Source organism: Antechinus flavipes, chromosome 6, assembly GCF_016432865.1.
Source record: "Antechinus flavipes isolate AdamAnt ecotype Samford, QLD, Australia chromosome 6, AdamAnt_v2, whole genome shotgun sequence".
Taxonomy (NCBI): domain Eukaryota; kingdom Metazoa; phylum Chordata; class Mammalia; order Dasyuromorphia; family Dasyuridae; genus Antechinus; species Antechinus flavipes.
Genome location: NC_067403.1, coordinates 188,353,529 through 188,374,344, shown reverse-complemented (window position 1 = coordinate 188,374,344; position 20,816 = coordinate 188,353,529). Strand labels below are relative to the sequence as shown.

The 20,816-nt window shown below is 35.8% G+C and overlaps 1 protein-coding gene across 3 annotated transcripts in view; it reads right to left on the bottom strand.

The window, feature by feature from the left end:
• TBC1D14 (TBC1 domain family member 14) overlaps positions 1 to 20,816 on the bottom strand; it is a 111,810-nt gene that overhangs the window by 40,846 nt on the left and 50,148 nt on the right. The window contains exon 1 of one of the 3 annotated variants that reach the window (XM_051965567.1): positions 9,749 to 9,997. The exons of the other annotated variants lie outside the window; for them this stretch is intronic. Within the exon in view, the coding sequence (XP_051821527.1) occupies positions 9,749 to 9,751 (3 nt within the window). The 5' untranslated portion in view covers positions 9,752 to 9,997. Of the gene's footprint in view, positions 1 to 9,748; positions 9,998 to 20,816 lie in introns of those variants that run through there. 3 annotated transcript variants of the gene reach the window in all.

Sequence of the window (20,816 nt, the reverse complement as noted above, 5' to 3'; positions counted from 1 at the left end):
AAACTAAGTAGTAATTCAAGATTTAAATAACATTTCCTGACAACAGCATAGATGCCACAAGGTATGATTTAAATAGATGACCTCTGTGATCCTTTCCAATTATAAGTATACAATTTAGTATCCAAAACATTTTTCAGGTAAGTCTGATTGTGAATTATTTTTTTTTAGCCCCCAAAGTGGGAGTCAAAATGGAAAAGGAAGGAATACCAATAATTCACATTCTCATTTCACCTTTACATCATAAAAATATCATTTACCTCTACTCTGTATATGGGGAAACATGATTAGAGATTTAAAATGATTTGCCCAAGGACACATGGACAGTAAAAACCCAAGCTAGGATTCCAATCCACGTCTTTTGATTCTAATTGTATCATTCATTCCATTACTCATGCTTCTCAGACAAAGACAAAATATTTTTTAAGTACCAGAGTTCCACTCAAGTAGAGAATACCATAACTGCCATCCCTCCTTTCCCACTCCCATCATCACCAAAATACTCAAAAAGGAGACTGTTAGTAGGGAGAAAGGTGATGCAACAGATTAATGCAGTCAGAACATGCTTCCTTTATGAAATGAGCTCAATAGGAGCATGAAAAAAAAAAAAAAAGCCACACATCTTCCATATAGCTAAACCCTAAAATATAAGCCCAAAAGGCTGAATTTTGACTATTAGAGAATCCTTAGATCTTCAGTTCCTTAACTCTCCTATCTAGTAGAAATACAGGCATTTCAATCATAGATCTTAGATAATAAAAATTATAATTACAAAAGGAAATCAAACTTTTAAAATCACCCGGGTCAAGCTCCTCTTTTAAGACACCCAGATGAAGCATTTGCAGATGAAGTCAGAAAGCACTTAGTAAGCACCTACTATGCACCAGGCCTCTGTGAAGTGTTGGAGAGCCAGAGAAGGCCAAGCTGAGTCCTCTCTGGGGGCTGGGTAGAGAAAGCAAGGGGAGTCCCCCCTTTAGAGAGGAGGAGCCTAGGGGCCTGCCCAGGGCCACCTGCCCCCATCTTGGTTGTATCCCCACTCCAGCAGGGGTTCTCAGAGTGTCCTGGCCCTTGGGGCAGCCCCAGAGGAGACCCCCCTCTGTAACAGGACAGTGAGTTCACATTGTCCAGTCCAGTGAGAGGGAAGGTGCAGTCCCCGCCTCGGGACACTTGAATCCTGGTCTGCCGTCCATTATTCTACAGAGAAAGACTTTCATCTTTGACCCTTGGCCTTTTCTTCCAAGTGACCTAGCTCAATGGCATAGCAAGAAACAAAATCTAAATATACTTTCCATTTATACTCTTAGGGCTAGATTATCTAATTTGCAATGAAATGCACATCCAATCAAAATAAAGGCACTAATCATTAGAACTGTTAATTGTTCAAAATCAATATGTGACGCAGTGTGTCAATAATAATTAGCATACAAAGTAGACCTTTATTCACTAAAGTCTTCAGGCATCCGGTTCCTGTTCATTCGATTTCAGACACCTGGATTGTTTCTACTTTCCCTCTTTCCCATTTCCATCCTACCCATCCTTAAAGATAGAGTTCAAATGCCCCAACCTTCCCGATACCTCCTCTTCCTTCTCCAAGTCAACAATGATTCATCCCTCACCTGATTTCTTATAATTTTGCGTTCTTCTTAAATCATTGGGTTTGGAGCTGGAGGGGACTTCAGGAGAGGAAAGGGACCAAGGCACATGAAGTGGCTTCCCTTCCCTCTGGTCTCTAAATCCAGCAGTCTTTACAAGAGACATGGTCAGACTTCTCTCTGTGCATGTTTTATCTCTCATTCTCTTAGATGGAGCTCCTGAAGGGCAAAGACTGTTTTAAATTTAGCACAATTCTCTCACAGTGAGAGGCAGTGTGGCCTAATGGGCAGAGAGCAACCTTAGAATTACAAAGATCTGGTTCAAGTCCTGTCAATTACACTTGCATGACCCTGAGCTCATTCGTTTAACTCCTAGGTCCACACACATAATTTTGCCTTTGCACTGATCCAAGAAGCTCCACAGCAGGAGCTCCCAATACTAATGGAATCACAGGTCCTATAAAATAAAACCTCACAGTACCGAGTACACGGTTAATAAGTAGATCACTAGGTGATGGGGGAGGGGATCAAGCAATTAAGACTACCATAATCACAACATAGAGAGAGCAGCTTCAAAACAGAGAAGGCAGCTGATAGAATCCTGGAGCTAGCTATTCAAAGGGAAAACTGATATTAAGTATAGCATGAAAGGGATAAAGCTGTCAAAATGGTCCCCATGTACAACATGGTTAAGAGTGACCTGTGGCACTGGGACCCTACGATTATCAGTGGTAGACAGTAAGTAGAAGAGCCAGTGATCCCTAAAATTCTGTATAAATGTAGTATTGTAAGCTAATCTCAGGATAGCTACATCACATATATAATTATTCCTATATCCACCCATGGGCCAATGGGAATCTCCATCATGGGCAATGCACTGTCCGAACTTCTGTATATCAAGGCGAAGAGCCTTTGCCAGGTGCAGATGAACTCAATTGCTGTCATACATACATGATGACCAGTTCCAGGACTTTGTGGTACCTGCCTTTGCTCTCAAGAGGATGACAGCTATTGACCCACTGAAGCCCTGTGATACCTGAAGGCATATAAAACAACCAGCTATCAAATGTAAACCTACCTTGGAGCTAACCCCATCTTGCAGAAATCTCTTGGCTGTCTCTTTTATATTTCCAGTCCAGTTCATTCTAGCTGTCTACCCACTCAATCAACAGTCTCAGTGCAATATCTTAATCCATCTGTTTTGGGTTTTTTCTATTCCCCATGGAGATTAGGAAGACAACCCTCAATTCTGTCAGGCTTGACTGCCTAACTAAAGAGAAGGAGAGAGGTGATCCTGAGTATAGAGAATAATCCCCAAATTCCCTTCACCAACTGGCACAATGACCCTATCTGAAGGTCTGTCTTTGAAAGTCTTCTCGGAAGGAATTTATGACCAAAGAAGAACTAGAGTTCACTATTGACCACAAAATAGAAAATTTTGGTTATATCAAATTGAAAAGTTTTTGTACAAACTAAACTAATGCAGACAAGATTAGAAGGGAAACAATAAACTGGGAAAACGTTTTTACAGTCAAAGGTTCTGATAAAGGCCTCATTCCCAAAATATATAGAGAATTGACTCTAATTTATAAGAAATCAAGCCATTCTCCAATTGATAAATGGTCAAAGGATATGAACAGACAATTCTCAGACGAAGAAATTGAAACTATTTATAGCCATATGAAAATATGCTCCAAATCATTATTAATCAGAGAAATTCAAATTAAGACAACTCTGAGATACCACTATACACCTGTCAGATTGGCTAGAATGACAGGGAAAGATAATGCGGAATGTGGGAGGGGATGTGGGAAAACAGGGATACTGATACATTGTTGGTGGAATTGTGAACACATCCAGCCATTCTGGAGAGCAATTTGGAACTATGCTCAAAAAGTAATCAAACTGTGCATACCCTTTGATCCAGCAGTGTTTCTACTGGGCTTATACCCCAAAGAGATACTAAAGAAGGGAAAGGGACCTGCATGTGCCAAAATGTTTGTGGCAGCCCTGTTTGTGGTGGCTAGAAACTGGAAAATGAATGGATGCCCATCAATTGGAGAATGGCTGGGTAAATTGTGGTATATGAACGTTATGGAATATTATTGTTCTGTAAGAAATGACCAGCAGGATGAATACAGAGAGGATTGGAGAGACTTACATGAACTGATGCTAAGTGAAATGAGCAGAACCAGGAGATCATTATATACTTCAACAACGATACTGTATGAGGATGAATTCTGATGGAAGTGGATTTCTTTGACAAAGAGAAGATCTAACTCAGTTTCAATTGATCAAGGATGGACAGAAGCAGCTACACCCAAAGAAAGAACACTGACAAATGAATGTAAACTGATTGCATTTTTGTTTTTCTTCCCAGGTTATTTATACCTTCTGAATCTAATTCTCCCTGTACAATAAGAGAACTGTTTGGTTCTGCACACATATATTGTATCTAGGATATATTGTAACCTATTTAACAGATATAGGACTGCTTGCCATCTGGGGGAGGAGGTGAAGGGAGAGAGGGGAAAAATCAGAACAGAAGCAAGTGCAAGGGATAATGTTCTAAAAAATTACCCTGGCATGGGATCTGTCAATAAAAAGTTATTTAAAAAAAAAAAAAAAGAAAGAAAGAAAGTCTTCTTTAACCTCTTTACCTGATTCCTTGTAAGAAAATGATTAAGTCAACCTCTTTCCTCTCTCTGAACAAATTTATATTCTGCTGGTTCCATGATGTAGTTTAAGACTCTTAAATTTCTCTGGAATAACTCCATCCCACCTCTATTTAGAAGAATGGCAAGAGTTTTCAAATGTCTAGATGTGTCAGAAATGGGCATGTTTCTCTGTCGAGTACAGAAAGGCTAGAACTTGGTCTTTATTCTCTCCATCTCCTACAGGAAGCCTCTCCTGATCCCTCATCTACCAGTACCCAACTCTGACCCATAAGACTGAAGTGATTTTATATAATCTTAAACAAGCACGTGCTGTCCCACTCCCCACACCCCCTTCTAGCACAAAAGCTCCTTTTCATTTCAAAAGGGACCATTTCATTCATTCACTGTTTCACATTCATTCATTCACTGTTTCAAATTTCATTTGTCTTTGCACTCCCAGTGTCTAGTAAAGTGCCTGACCTATAACAGATGCCTGGTAAATGCTTGCTGATTAATTTATTTTTTTTTAACAAATGAATGAAAGAAATCCTTATGATGCAATGTTGCTTTGAAATTCCTCTCTCAAAGGAAGGGAAATAGGATGAAGGAAATTTCAAGCATAAGAATACCAGTAGGGAAGTGAGAAAGCAGAGTTTATATGAGGAGCCACAAGATTATAAGCATCAAAGCTTGTAGGGAAGTTTGAAAACCAGACTAAAAATGTAAACTGATTAAACACATAACAGGAAGCAGGTAAAGAATTCTGAGTAGAAAACATGGTCCAATTTATGAATGAGAAAGATCTCCCTGGCAGCATTGTTAATGTTGGACTGCAGAAGAATGGAGGCCTGCTGACCTGGTTGGTCTACTGCAATAATCGTTGTAGGGAGTAATGAGGAGGTAGTGAGACATGTATGCAAGATACTACAAAAAGAAATGGAATAGGTAACTGACTGAACATGGGAAATAAAGGGAGAAAAGTCAGATAACATCTGAAGACTAGATAGATAGATGGGTTATCACTTAAATAAATCGGAAATTAGAAAAAGTTAAATGAACTAAATAAAATGAGCTGAGTTTGAGATATTTAAAATACTGCTAAAAATCCAAGTGAAAATGACCTTAACAAGTGAAGACATAGCTCTGAAGCTTAGAAGAGAGGTGTTTGTTTTTCAGTCATTCCTTCATTTGGAGCTTTCTTGGCAGAGATACTGGAAAAGTTGCCATTTCCTTTTCCATGTCATGTTATAAATAAGGAAACTGAAGTCAACAGGATTAAGTGACTTGTTCAGGATCATATAGCTAGTAAGTAACGGAAACTGGATTTGAACTCAAGAAAAGGAATTTCCCTGAAGAATTGCTGGGCTCAGTACTCTATCTAATGTACCACCTCACTGCCCCAGAAGAGCAGCTGCCCTTTACAAAAAAGATGATAATTAAAGCTTTAGCAATACTAGCCTAATCTGTATTAGGCTGCCAAGAGTAAGGGTGGAAAAATTAGAGGCTGCCAAAAGCACTTTGGGGGATCATCCACATTCAGGGGAAAGGGAAAAGGAATACAAGCAAGAGACCACTCAGGTTTCATTATACACAACAGACCAGATAATCTCTGAACTCCTGAGAATCAGGAAGAGGCAATGCCACTGAAGCCAGGGGAGGGCACAGAGTAAAGACAGAGGGGGTAGTCAGCTGTGTCAAATGTTATAGAAAAGGCTTTAGAGGAGGACCTCGGGTTTGAAATCTCAGAAATCATTTGTTACCTCAAAAAAGAACAGTTTCAGTACACTGGTAAAAATGGAAGCCAAAATGCAAGTGGAGATAATAGCAAGTAGGCCCTGCCCTTTCAGGAAATTAAAAAAAAAAAAAGAAATAGAAAGACAATCTCAGAGACAGCATGATCAAAAGAAGATTTGTTGTTGTTTTGTTTTATTTAAAAAATAGAAAGGTGTGAGGTTAGGCAGGCTCTCTAACCTGGATACCTTCATTCATACTGTTTCAAAACTCCAGAGTACATATCTTCTCCCTCCTCCCTTTCTCAATTCCTACTCATTTTCCAGAGACTGTCTCAACTACAATTTCCTCAAACAACAGGAAATATAATCAAAATTGGTTGAGGCAAGGAAGAAGCCACATTACAAGTGGTTTAAAGCTGAGTAGACAGTTAGAAAGTGGAAATACTGAATAAAGGCTACTTTTTCCAAGTGTGGTAATAAAGAAAAAGAAATGAGACAGTAGCTGGATGGTTATAGGAAAGGTCAAGTAAAGGCTGTTTGGTTTCTTGAAACATATATTCACAATTCACTTCTCAAACTCAGTGAAACAATTTATATAGAATTATCATTAATTTAACAATATTATGGCAAACCTTTACACAGAAAGGTTCTCAAAAGTATAAGATCGCATGACTCTGGGCAAGTCACAACCCCACAAGATTATTATACAGCACTAGAGCTATCACAAAAGAATTTTTTAAACCCAAGACTCTTAATGTAAACCTTAGATTCTAATACTCTTTAATTAAATCAAAGACTAATTCCTATGATTGTGTATATGCTATTATATATGCTGATGTTTTGACCTTATTCAAAATTATTTTCTCCCATAAATATTCAAGGGTATCACCAAGTCAATTTGATGAGCCTAAAACTAAATCTGAAATGGAATTGTTTTTGCTAATTAGCCACCATCTATATGAATGACCAGCCAGTGATTAAGAATTGACTTTCAGTTGTAAATGATCTTTATTAAAAGTAGCAAATATAACTAATATGCTTCTATGCTAATAAAAGATACGCTATAGGTTGTTTAATGAGTCAACAAACAAAAAAGTTGAATATTTCTTATGTGTTTGCCCTTATCTTAGGTATTGTGAAATATAAAGACCAATTAAAAAATGAAAAAATAGTTTCTGTTTTTGAAGAGTTTTTAGCATATTTAAAAAGCATACATTAAAAGAAAGACAACAATAAAAACTGTTAAATAAAACGGTTCATTTTCTAAGTGCTATAAGAATTGAGAGAGAGAAAGACAGAAGGGGGGAAGAGAGAAAGAGAAAGAAGGAGGGAGAGAGAAAGAAAGGGAGAAAGAAAGTCACTGTTAACTGGTGCTATACTTAATAGGATGAACAGGATTTGGACAGTAGAATGGAGAGGACAATGGCTTCAGGCAAGAAGAACATGGAGAGTGAGTGCATGAAACTATTCACAGTAAAGATAAATGATTTGGGGGAAAAACATAAACTTCACAAAATTTAAAAGTAAATAATGCTAATGCACAGAGAATATTTTTTATCAAGTTTCACAAACTTACTTTGTTCAATAGAGAACCTTCTTCAATTTCAGGGTGTACATTTCAAGGCAGAATGGAAAGGTAAAAAGAAAACTGATTGGATTTGGGTTTCAAAGGATAGAATTTGCTACTCGGTACCTATATGAAAACTCTGGGTTAATTATGATTGAATTTGATTATTTCTTGATTATTTTTGAATCCTATTGTAGGGCCAAAATACCAATACACTTGGGGTGTGTCATGCTGTTAAGCATTTAAGAGAAAGGATCTTATGGTTTGCTGTAGAATGTTAAGAATAAAGAGAGAAATATCTTATGCTTCTAAATGTATAACTAGAAGATAAAAGTAGATAAAAAGTATGCTATCCAAAAGGCAGTTAGAAGTAAACAGGAAAAAAAGGGAAGGAAGAACAGGAGATAAAAGAAAATTATGCTGACAATAAAAGACTAGAGTTCCAACTGTGATACATGGAAAGAATCCTAAAAATCTGATTATTTTAATCATATTAATTTTGGCTTCCTTTGTAAACTCCTGGTTTTGCAAGAATCTATTTTAGGGTAAAAAAAAAAAAAGGAAATATTAATTAGTTCCTATGACATTTAAAATTATATTAATGCTTATTTTTGGCTAAGTCATCCATAATATAAAAACTGAATATTAAAATACCTTAATGAGACATAAAAATATCTTTGGAATAAACTATACTAAAATATGGGAGACAGTACACATGACACCTATTAAAAGGTTTAGTTGGAAAAAAAAGTCACTGACCCTGGAGCTACTATGCTGAAGAAAGGAAGCTTTTTGTCATCTAATATTAAGAAATTCTTTTTTCAAAATGCTTTATTTCAATAGAACCCATTTTCTAGTTCAACATTCTGTCATGTATTTTTTTTTAATTACATTTATTTGGTAAAAGTGGTTTCAGAGTCCACAGACTTTTTTCTTTCCATTTTATTGGCCAAAAAAGTCTACAGAACCCTAATGAATGACTTTACTTCTAAAGCCAACTGGAATTACTACTGAGGCTTCATTTTTACAATAAGCAGCAAGCACCAGAACATGGGAGTGGCTCGATGTTAAATAGCTCAAGCTGCAAGAATTTTTTTAGCGTGTTCATATGACTATAAACAGCCAGTGTTTATATACCAATGAATATTTCCAAAAGGGTATTCACTAGGCTGGAAAAAATTGAAGGGGAAGAGAAGGAAGAGAGTTTTGGAGCACTCTTCATGAAATCTTTTTTTAATCCAAGATATAATCAAATCAACAACTACTCATTAAAAATGCCTACTATGTGCCAAGCATTATGCTAGGCACACTGAAGCTCCAAATACAAAGAATGAAACAATCTCTACTCTCAAGGAGCAACCTCAGGCAAAACAAAGAGTACACTCTTTAAGAACCCAGGCATATACTAAACTTGGGATAATACAAGTCACTCTGCATCAAATATTTTTACACTGTATAAAATTTTAAAATATATCCTGGGTTTCCATGACAAGTCATCCAGCTTCTTTATCTTGCCTAAAGCCAAAAGGAAAAATGCAAGAATAGCACAAAGGCTTCACCATTTCAACACACAGCTGTAAAGTCTTTCTGTCTATATGAAGCAAATAAGATACAAACCTTATGACACTCCTTAATTACGTGTATGACCCATTTATGTCTGGAAATATTTTAAATTTAAAGTAACATGAAAAATAGATGAAACTCACTGTACAATTAAATGATCTTGGCCCTTTATTTTTAACAAGAAAGAATTCATTGGGAAAAAAACACATTTTGTCAATTTTCTATACATACAAGCTTTAACTTGAGTTTTAAATAATGTCACCTGAGATATGGGGCAGCCACTTGACAAAATGTACCAAGACTAAAAAAAAAAATTTTTAGATTTTACAGTGGAAATGAAAAATCTAAGTCTAGATCAACAGAAACCAGACTATTTAGAATGTATAAAACAAGAAAGTTCTGGTCCAACAGCTCCACTTTCTGCTCAGACAGAAAGCTTCTATACCGTAGCAGACAGATCAATGAACAGCCCAGCTGGGTACAAAGAGAAAATGTCCTCTGGCTCTGCACAAAGGACTCTGCAGCCGGCCTCCCAGGTAAGCAAATGGGCACAGATGACGATGCCCCATGCAGGTGGCCCCGGGCAGAAGGCTGCTGCACACCCACACTGGAGGCATCACGCTGGGCAGCACTGCTCACCATGAAAGCTGCGGGTCCTCAGCGATCCTCGGGCTGTACCTCCATGGCCCCCCGCATCACGTCAGGCGCTCACCCCGTCACCATCCTCACCAGGCCAGCTGCACTCACTCAGGGAATGCCGAAGCCTGGTCCTCCAGCTGTGGGGCTGCTGGGCTTCCCTCCCCTAATCTCTGCTTTCCTGCCAGAATCAGAGCACTCTGCATGCAACTGAATGTGCTCTCCAGCTTAGAGAAAGCAGGCGAGCTGCAGCAGTCACATTAATCATCTGCAGAGGCAACACATCCAATCAGTTCTCTCTATTTTCTTCTATTATGCCTTAACATGACAAGCCGGGAACAAAGGAGGCGGACCCATCCCGGAGAATGAGTTGTCACCTTTAGAATGTCATTACACAAATGTCCACGTGATTAGTGGAATTTTCCTTAATGATTAAAAATTTTAGAGTTGAATCCCAGTAATAAATCAGAACGATGCTTTAAGGCAAAGCAAAACACTGGAGTTTGTTTTCTAATCCAGCTGTTCATAAATCTTCATTGTCACTACACTGAGGCAAGGTACAATTAATGAAATAGAATTACATCTTAGAATGATTTCCATTTTGTGCTAAATGACTATCTGTGGCTATCAGAAACTTAAGGATTCCACATTTGACAATTTTCTGGAAATCAGATGTACTATCTGGGAAGGTTTACTTCATCCTGGAACTAGATATCACAGAAAAACGAAAACAGAGAAATCTTTTATTTTTTCACAGCAAAAAATACTATCCAGCCCTATGGTACAATCATTCATGGTGACTTCATTTTCTTACAATCATCAGGTTAATAACCTTACTAACCATCTTGGGGGAACTGCATATTGAAAACCTAATCTCTTTAGGCCTAGATTTTCTTATCTACAAATAAGAGATTTAGACTGAGGAGATACCATCTCTTTTAAAGCAAAGAATGATCATTTGTTATGGAAATACTATTCAAGATACAGATGAACTAGAAAACCTCTGAGATCTCTTTCAGGTTCAGTGTCCAAAAACATGACTAATATTCAAATTTCATTTTAAAAAACATTCTACAACCTAACTCAAGCCATACAACTAGCAACTAGAGACTGAAAAGGAACAGGATTCCAATGAGTTTGCCCATACTGCCTCTCTGCATTTAGTTACTCAGTTAAAAATACAGAGCAAACACACCAATATATTATCAGCTGATTTATGAATTTGTATAACCATTGTAAAAAGTAATTTGGAATTACACAAATAAAATGGCCAAAGGTTTGACCCAAGAACGGCAATGACAAAAGGAGACTCCATGAGTACTAAAATATTTGCAATAACTCTTTTAGCGGCAGAAAAGAATTGGAAACAAAGTAATATCCATCAATTGGAAAATAACTAAATTGTGGGACATGAATTTAATGGAATAATACTATCATGAGTTACTAAGGGACATGACAAATACAGAGAAGCATGGACTTACATGAACTGATGCAAAGTTAGAGGTAGGTATTGTAAACAAAAAAAAAAAACAACCACCCCCCCAAAAAAAATAAAAAATGAACATTATGAAATTACAAAGAATAAAACATTATGAAATTATAAAGAAAAAAGATATGAGAAGACAACTCCCTCTGCTCTTTTGCAGGGATTGGGGGAAAGGGGCTTATAAATGTGACACACTGCATATAATCTCAAAATTTTTTCAGTGTTTTGATCAATTTTGTTGATTTGTTCTATTCTTTCTTATTTTCTTTTTTTTTAAAGTCTTTAAATAATGGTTATCTGTAAGGTAGGGAAATAAGATCATGGGAGAAATGTAAGCAATGTAAAAAACAAGTCATTAACAAACTCTTTTTTAAAATCTAGAGCCAGATATTAAAAAAGGGATAGAGGGAATAATGTGGCTCAAGAGTACAGTATACAAGGGAAAATTAACTCTTCCACATAGACAAATACCCAAATGAAAATCAACTAAAATGCTGTGTCAATTGAAAGAGGCAGAAAAATTGTAGATAAATATCAATGTGTTTAAGTACAAAGAAATACATTCAAATGAAAAATGACCCAAATTAGGTCTATTTGATTTCTGAACTGGCAATTATGATCGGATCAGGAATCATTGCAAATTATTCTTTAAAGACACTGATCTAACTGCTAGGAACAAAAAGGTGAACAAAACATTGGCCATTATTAGGAAAAATACTGAGAAAAAAAACAATAAAAACCTAGGAACTAAACTGTGAAAACCCACATATAAGACTAGGAAATGATCTCCTAACAGATAATACACCTTGAAAAGGTCTAAATATAGCTAATAAAAATTATGGGCTTGGAATTTCAGAGCTGATCTAAGAGATCTAATCCAAATCCCTTTAGAAATAAGGAAACTGGAATTCAGAGAGAGAAAATGGTGTCTGTAGAGGAAACAGAAGAGCGAGGACTAGGAAGGAAGAGTTTCTAACATCTACCCTACCATCTATTTCCTCTAAAACACACAAATAGATACTAACAAATAACAACAGATGTCAGCACTGGGCCACAGGAGGCAAGGGGCAGGTGGTGAAGAAGTAAAAGAAGGGATTAGTATTGGGGCAATGAAAAGTAGGGATAGGCTCATAAATTGTCAGTGATTTAAGTGCTAGTATTTATTCTGTGCCCATGGTTAATATGGAATTATAGCTCATACTCTGATATACAAATCTGAAGTCATGGCCAAGTATAAATGGATTTCAGAAAGGCACACTTTTAAAGAATAAGATATCCTGAGTAATGGGTCAAAAATATACAGAAATAGCATAAATCAGAAGTCCTAGCAATAAGACTGAAAAACAAGACACAACTAGGCAAAGATCCTAAAAACCTCAAATGGGTCAAGACATCCCAACAAACAAGTCATCAGAACTCCTATAACAATCCTGACAAGGAAAGCAATCCTGTGCATTCTCAAACTTCCAGAATTTAAATACGAGTCAGTTTATTAAGTCACTGTTACAGTCAATATAATCAAGGAGTAACAATCTTAACAGGAGGCTCCTATCAGATCTGTCAATTTACTAGAACTCTAGATAAAAGAATCTCAGAAATTCTGGAATACTTATTTTAGATCTATCTTTAAGCAGATCTTCCTTAAAAAGAGAACATTTGAGGATGTAGCTTAGAACCTTTCTTAAAACAAGCAAATTGCATAAATAGGCTTTACCCCATGCCAAAGATATTCCTTAAAGACAATACATTCTTTCCTTAAAAAATTTCATTCCATAAATTGTGGTATATGAATATTATGGAATATTATTGTTCTGTAAGAAATGACCAGCAGGATGTTTTCAGAAAGGCCTGGAGAGACTTACATGAACTGATGCTGAGTGAAATGAGCAGGAACAGGAGGTCATTATATACTTCAACAATAGTATATGATGATCAATTCTGATGGACATCGTCCTCTTCAACAATGAGATGAACCAAATCAATTCCAAGATAACAGTAATGAATTAAACCAGCTATACCCAGCCAAAGAACTCTGGGAGATGACTATGAACCACTACATAGAATTCCCAATCCCTCTATTTTTGTCCGCCTGCATTTTTGATTTCCTCCACAGGCCAATTGTACACTATTTCAAAGTCTGATTCTTTTTGTACAGCAAAATAACTGTATGGACATGTATGCATATATTATATTTAAGTTATACTTGAACATATTTAACATGTATTGGTCAACCTGCCATCTGGGGGAAGGAGGGGAAAAGTTGGAACAAAAGGTTTTGCAATTGTCAATGCTGAAAAATTACCCAAGCATATATCTTGTAAATAAAAAGCTATAAAAAAAAAGTTTCATTCCAAAACTGAACAATGAATAGAATTGAACCAATTTATATTAATGAATAAGACACAAATTAGCTAAATTAGAATGGGTAGCAGGAAAATAGTCCACAACATAAAAGATAATTTATCCAAGAATGTAAAATCATCCTTTTCATGAATGTTGCAAATCAAGTTATTTTGCTAATAAACTCACTTTAGGAAATTTTAGAAAGCACTGTAATCTAAGAATTAATAAAAGTGCAAACATAAAGACTTCCATATGAGAATCCACATGGGACCAGGATTGAATCCAGGCTTCAATACTTAAAAACAAGATGATCAGAGAAAGTAATTTTATTTCTTTGAAACCCAATTTTCTCATTTATAAATTAAGTTGATAACAATACTTAGCCTACTTACTTAATATAGCTATTGTGAGAAAAAAAAATTTAAGAGTACTACAGCAATGTGAATTCTGTTTTGTATCTTAGAGTTGTTAAAAATAAATCTTAAATTTTCAGGCCTGAAATGAGGCTTAAACAGTCTTTTCTCTAATTTGACATGCTATTTAGATTATAATGCTTGTTAGTTTTACTTCTACAAAATAACTTCCATTTCAGTGATGGCCTATAATTTAACCACTACTTACTATGATAAAAGTTCTCTAGAGTTCTCTTACCTAAAAGTGTGTGTGTATCCAACTTATCTACAACAATGTTGTTTTTGCTGGAAACTGAGTGGACGTCCATCAATTGGAGAATGGCTGAATAAATTGTGGTATATGAATGTTATGGAATATTATTGTTCTGTAAGAAATGACCAAAGGAGAATTTCAGAAAGTCCTGCAGAGACTTACATGAACTGATGCTGAGTGAAATGAGCAGGACCAGGAGATCATTATATACTTCAATAACAATACTATATGATGATCAATTTTGATGGACGTGGCCCTCTTCAACAAAGAGATGAACCAAATCAGTTCCATGTGTTCAATAATGAATATAACCAGCTACACCCAACGAAAGAACTCTGGGAAATGAGGGTGAACCACTACATAGAATTCCCAATCCCTCTGTTTTTGTTTGCTTGCATTTTTTATTTCCTTCACAGGTTAATTGTACATTATTTCAAAGTCTGATTCTTCTTGTGCAGCAAAATAACTGTATGGATGTGTATACATATACAACATGTATTGGTCTACCTGCCAACTGGGGGAGGGGTGGGAGGAAGGAGAGGAAAAATTGGAACAAAAGGTTTGGCAACTGTCAATGCTAAAAAAAATTACCCATCATATATCTTATAAATAAAAAGCTATATAAAAAACAAAACAAACAAAAAATACTGGTTTTGGTCCTTGAGGTCAAAGGCCAAGGTCTGATTTAGCTTGCTTTATCCTGTGCCCCATACTATCACACAACTGAGAATTTAGAAAAGTCAACAAAACATTGGCCATTGTAGTACCACACAACTGATAAATAAGTGTAACAAAATAAGCAAATCTACACACAATGGCCCTTATAAATATGTCGCTTCCTACATTTCTAGTGCTATTTCTTCTCCTAACAATGCCTACAATGACATTAGCTTTTTTAAAAAATTGGCAACCACTGAACTACTGATTCATTTTGCTTTTAGAATCCACTACAAACCCCAGATTTATGATTAGTAAAGTCCCCTCCTCTCTTCATTTTGGGGTCTAGCACATTGAAAGAGCTTGATGAATGTTCTACTTATCTCTTATCTAGTGATTCTGAATTGCTAGCAGTCTAGGTACCAACTGTCCCAGCTGCTTCTTCTCTTATCCATCTTTCCCATACACCTCTTTGAATCCCTAATCTGCTCTGCTCTTCTCTTCCACTGCTTGGACCAAAACAATGAAAGATTAAAGTTGCTCTGCTGGATTGCTTATACCAATCTTTTCTTCTGATTCACTCTTCCTAAGTCTATTATTTATCCTCTTTATAATGTTGTATAGTCATTCCAACTCCTCCTTGCTCTCCAAGTCCATCACTCCTGGACAGGTCTCACTTTCCTACCTTCCAAGTGTCAGACTATAGAGAGCCAGGTCAACTGGAACTGATCTTTCACTTGCTTCTTTATCCTATCCCTACTGAGGTCTTGCCAAACACCAAACCTAAGTTACCATCGTGTGCTTTTTTTAAGTCCTACTAATATGTGGCCATAAACTATTAGAAGAAATCACCAAATTACATTGACTGGATGCATACCAATTTCTGCTCCCTAATATCAACTGGGTCTTCATATCTGTACTATTATCCTTTCATCATGCTTCCCTTTTCAATACTTGAATAGACTACAACACAATAGCTGTTTCAAACCTCTTCTCTTCTCAAGCTATCTCCTTCCTGTCCCTCTTAACAGAGGACACTGTCTTCTGTTTTGCTGATAGGAGGTCATCCATCATGAAATTCCTGTTCTCAAATCTTTTTTTATACCTCAAACCCTCCCTTAACACCATCCCTCATTTTCTCCTCACTTGTAGAGTCTCTGAAGAGGTGGCCCTTCTTAGCAAAAGCCAACAACTCCACCTGTGTCTTTGACAGCATCTCTTCCCACCTCACAGTCTTTCCTATTCCAATATTCATTCTTCCTTATCCATGAATTCAATCCCTATCACCTACTTCTTTAAAAAATTCTTCCATAATGGAAAATGCCATCTGCATTCAAAGAGATTGAAGCCAATTATTTTCTCCTTTTTGTTTGTTTGCTTTTTCTTCCCTTTTGGTCTGATTTTTCTTGTGCATTACAAAGGTGAAAATATAATTAAAAGGATTGCACATATTTAACCTATATCACATTGCTTGCTGAGGAGGGTGCTCAGGGGAAGGAGGGAGAAAAATTTGGAACACAAAGTCTTACAAAAATGAAAGTTGAAAATTACCTTTACATGTATTTGGAAAAATAAAATACTATTGAGAAAAAAAAAAAAATCTTTCCATAATCACACCCTAAAGCTATCTACCATTCTCTGTATCTTCTCTTTTTCAGCATTAAACTCTTAGAAAAAGCTGTCTACTTTTAAAAACTCATTCAACTGCAATACTGTCCAAAGACCAATTAGTTTTCTGACTTTCCACTCACTTCTCAACCACTTGCCATCTGATTTTCCAGACTACCAATCAGCAAACTGGTCACAACAAGGTTATTAATGACCTCTTAATTGCTAAATCAAATAATCTTTCCTCAGTCCTCAGAGTATTAAGATAGGAGAACACACTTAAGAGTAACTTTGGTAGTGTGGTGTAAGAACCCTAGACTTAGCAATCAGAATACCTCATTATGAATCTCAGTTTCATCACTTACTTAGCATTGTAGTTGTGGACAAGATACAGGTTCTCTAAACTTCAGTTTTCTCTTCTGTGAAACAAGGGCATTACTATGTTGGTATGAATGAATGCCATTTTCCCAGATGTGATTTTTATAAAATCTGAATGTGGCATATAATCAATATTTTTTTTGATGCATATATCTATTTTTTTTCCCTTTCAAAGAGATTCTATTTTAGCTAGTGGGCCTATATATAGATCACTATTGTATTTACTATCATCCCATCTTGAATGCAAATATTTTGAGAACTTGGTAAATGGCAAAATAACAGAGAAATATGAACTATTTTTTTTTAAATGTGCTCAAACTACATACTTTTAAATAGCTAACTCGTGATTGGACTTTAGTTAATATATTCACACAAAGGAAGCAAGGAATAGAAAAAACAAATTTCAACCTCAAATTTGTTTTTCAGTAATGAAATGTTCATTATGTACACACTAAAATTACAAAGATAATAGTTAAGAAAAAACTTTCAAAAATTAAAACTATTGAAAAGTAGAATAGGTTGCTTCAAGAGATATTTTATAGCACTTTTCCCACATAAACTTCACAGGGGTAAATAAATATATGAGTGTATTCTCATTTCCTAGTTAGTGGAACTAGGGTTCTGAAGTGAAAATACTTGTTCAGAGTCCCAAGTCTTTTAAGTGTTGGAGCTGGGATATGAACCCAAGGCTCTAAACTCCCGAGTAGAAAATTCTTTTCACAACACTAAGCTCCATAACAACTCCCATCTCTAAATATGTTAAAATTTGTAACACATATTTTACCAAGAGAAAAAAAAATGAGGCTCAAAGATTTAGAAACTTGCCTGTGGCCACCCAGCCATTAAATATCTGAACAAATATATGAAGGAATTCCAAATCAGTGGAGTTCCTCAAATGGAATATGAATCATCACATGTTGAGAAGAGGAGGTTCCTACTTTAAGGAAGGAGTTGAACATTCTCTTCCTACTCTCAAATTCTATCATACTGTGGTAATTCTATGAAGAATGGATTGCCAACAAAAGACCTTGGGAAGGATTAAATTCAATACAATTCAATCATTAAAAGAAATACAAAATATAGGTGAAAGGATCTCTCTACTCTCATTGGTTTTAAAACCCCAGATTTAATTCTCAAAATTATAAATATTCACTAGAAAGGTACAAAACAAAGTGCTAGAGGATGTCCATGCATCATTAGTAATGAATGATTTAGGAATTAAGACTAGCGCACAGAGATACTAAAAGATTTCATGGCATTTAATAAATTATGCATATATATAATAAATTATATATGAAAAGAGGGAAGGAAGGAATATGGTTTCTTTCTTTAAAAAAAAATAGATAGATAGATAGATAGATAGATAGATAGATAGATACTAAATTGCCAAAAGGAAACAAAAAGAAGGAAAATTTTGTTTTTGTTTCTTAGAAACTATTTTACTATTATGTTAATTACTATTATGAAACCACAGGGTTCACTTTCAGACTGCACATTTTGATTCAAGGCTCAACAATGAAATCAGCCATCTAAGGCCATGATCAACTAGAAACTACATTAAAAAATTAAAAGTGCCTAACTTGAGAAAAAGTCATATTCTAAAAGTTTTGACTGGAAGTCAGAAAAATCTTTTCCTATAGAAACATTATAATAAATGGTAATTATATTCCAAAACTGTAATATTCTTCTGTAAAATGTAATGTTCTCTGGAAGCAGTTTTTTTCAGTTCAATAATCACCCCAAATGCAGCCAGGAGTTAAAGTCCAAATTCTTTATTGTCTCCTTCAAAGTCCTGTCTCTTAAACAAGGGCCTCAGTTAGCTTTCTTAGAAGCCTATCTCTCTCCTTGGTTCCGAGAGCTTCTGCTGCTAGTCCTTTGCCTCTGCCAGCTTCTGCCTCTAGCTTCCTCCGAATGTCTCCAAATCCAAAGGTTTGTACTTCAGCCTCCAGCCAGTACAAAGGTAGAAGATGGAAAAAACTTCAGCCTCAGAAAGCTTCTAGTACACTTGTCCTTTCTGGCCCTGACATCTCCTTCTTATACGTTCCACACTGAGTATACACCAATCATTTTATCACTAGGAAACCACTATTTGTTGTAGGATTAAATCAATGCTAAACTAGATTTAACCACTGTCTCCTCAATTCCACTTACTTAGCACCTTCTGGCCCATAACACAAAACTAGATCACAAAAGCTTAAAGTATACTTTGTTTGAAGCACTATACATACTTTCAATTTAAAAGAAAACCCACATGCTCTTGTGCAGAACAGTATTTCAGAACACCCAAATAAGTAGTAGTTCTGTATTTTTTTCATGTGCAGCTCCTCCATTCTTTCATCACAACACACAGATAGCTCTGGGCTCTCAAAGACTGCTAGCAGAGAATTTATTTAAATCCTACACTCAAATGGAAAAGCTTTAAGTCCATGCCCAAAAAAGAACTATATATGTGAGGGTACCATGAATCTTTAGCAAGAGATGATCAGCATCATCTGTACCCACACTGATGAAATCACTGAAATGCTTTAGTATTCTCCTCTCATAGACCTCCTGGAATACTAAAAATAATCAGCTCCTCAATAGTGGTTTTAAAGACATAAAAAGAAGTCAATGGAAGCTTTGAAAGAATTCTGAAGCCAATTCTATGGATACAAGGGATAATAGGATCTGACCAGCAAAGTACAGAGACAGGAGGAGGTCCTGGGCCAAATCCATCTTGGGATACTGTGTCGAGAGACAAATGCCAATTGACAGCTTTGTCATCCACTACCCAATTCTGGGTCACAGATCCAGTATGTATATAAAAATTATACTTCATTAACAGGTAATATTATCTGTTCAGGTAATATTAGAGATACTTGTAGGAAAGACCCTTAAGAGTTATTCTATCTTAAGATGAGCACAAAAGGTCATCTTCTCAGATCTATCAAATTGGAGTCAGAAAACCTAAAGTTCAGCCTTTGCTTTGTTTTTCTTAACTTTATGACCTTGAATATTGTTACTTAAGCTTTCTGGAGCTAAAGGGGTCAGGCTTTTTGATATTTAGAGTCTCTTCCAATTCAAAAATTCTTTCATTCTATTCTAGCACTGGGAAGTAAGGGAGGATAATGGAGTGAACACTGGACTCGCAGTTAGAAAGCTTAATTTCAAATCTTGGCTCTTCCACTACCTGGCTATGTGGCCCTAACCCATCCTGTGAGTCTCCTATATAAATCTGAAGCAGAAGACTCGTCTTTCCTATCTGAAAAGCCCCTACAGATGATATATTCAAAGAAGGAGCATACCTCAGAGATGATCTAATTCAAATTCTTATTTATGAAGTTAAATGACTTTGTCCAATGTCACACTTTTTTTAAAAAGTAAGTACCACAGCCATGACATGAATCCAGATCTTCTAATTCCAAAGCTAGTTCTCTTTACACTATATCATGTTACCTTCCTGTCCTTGATCAAGCCTTTTCTCAGCATTTATTTTATGTAGAAAAATAGTAGACATTGATCTTTGTTATATCAATAAAATATAATCAAAATTTTCCACTTAGTTTTGTTGTAAGAAAAGAAATTTACAAACATTAAAGTACTCTAGAAATAGTTGTGATTGTTAATTAACCATTATATATTCTCTCAAAAAAATTCTTCCTCAAGCATCAAGTGACTGCCCAATTTACAGCTTAATTACCTTAAACAGATCCCTTACTGTATAATGAACATGATAAACTGAATCTTCAAAAAAGATCCCACAAAAAACTCCATCTATTAAAATCCATATTAAATCCACATTAAATATTTCCCAAAGTAGTTAAATATATACTAAATGAAAATTCTCTCATATTTTTAAGAAAGCTATACAGACATACATGAAAAAGGTCTGATTAAGTATCAGCTTGCTTTCTGTTTATACACGCTAAAAGCATAATTAGTATTACAGAATCA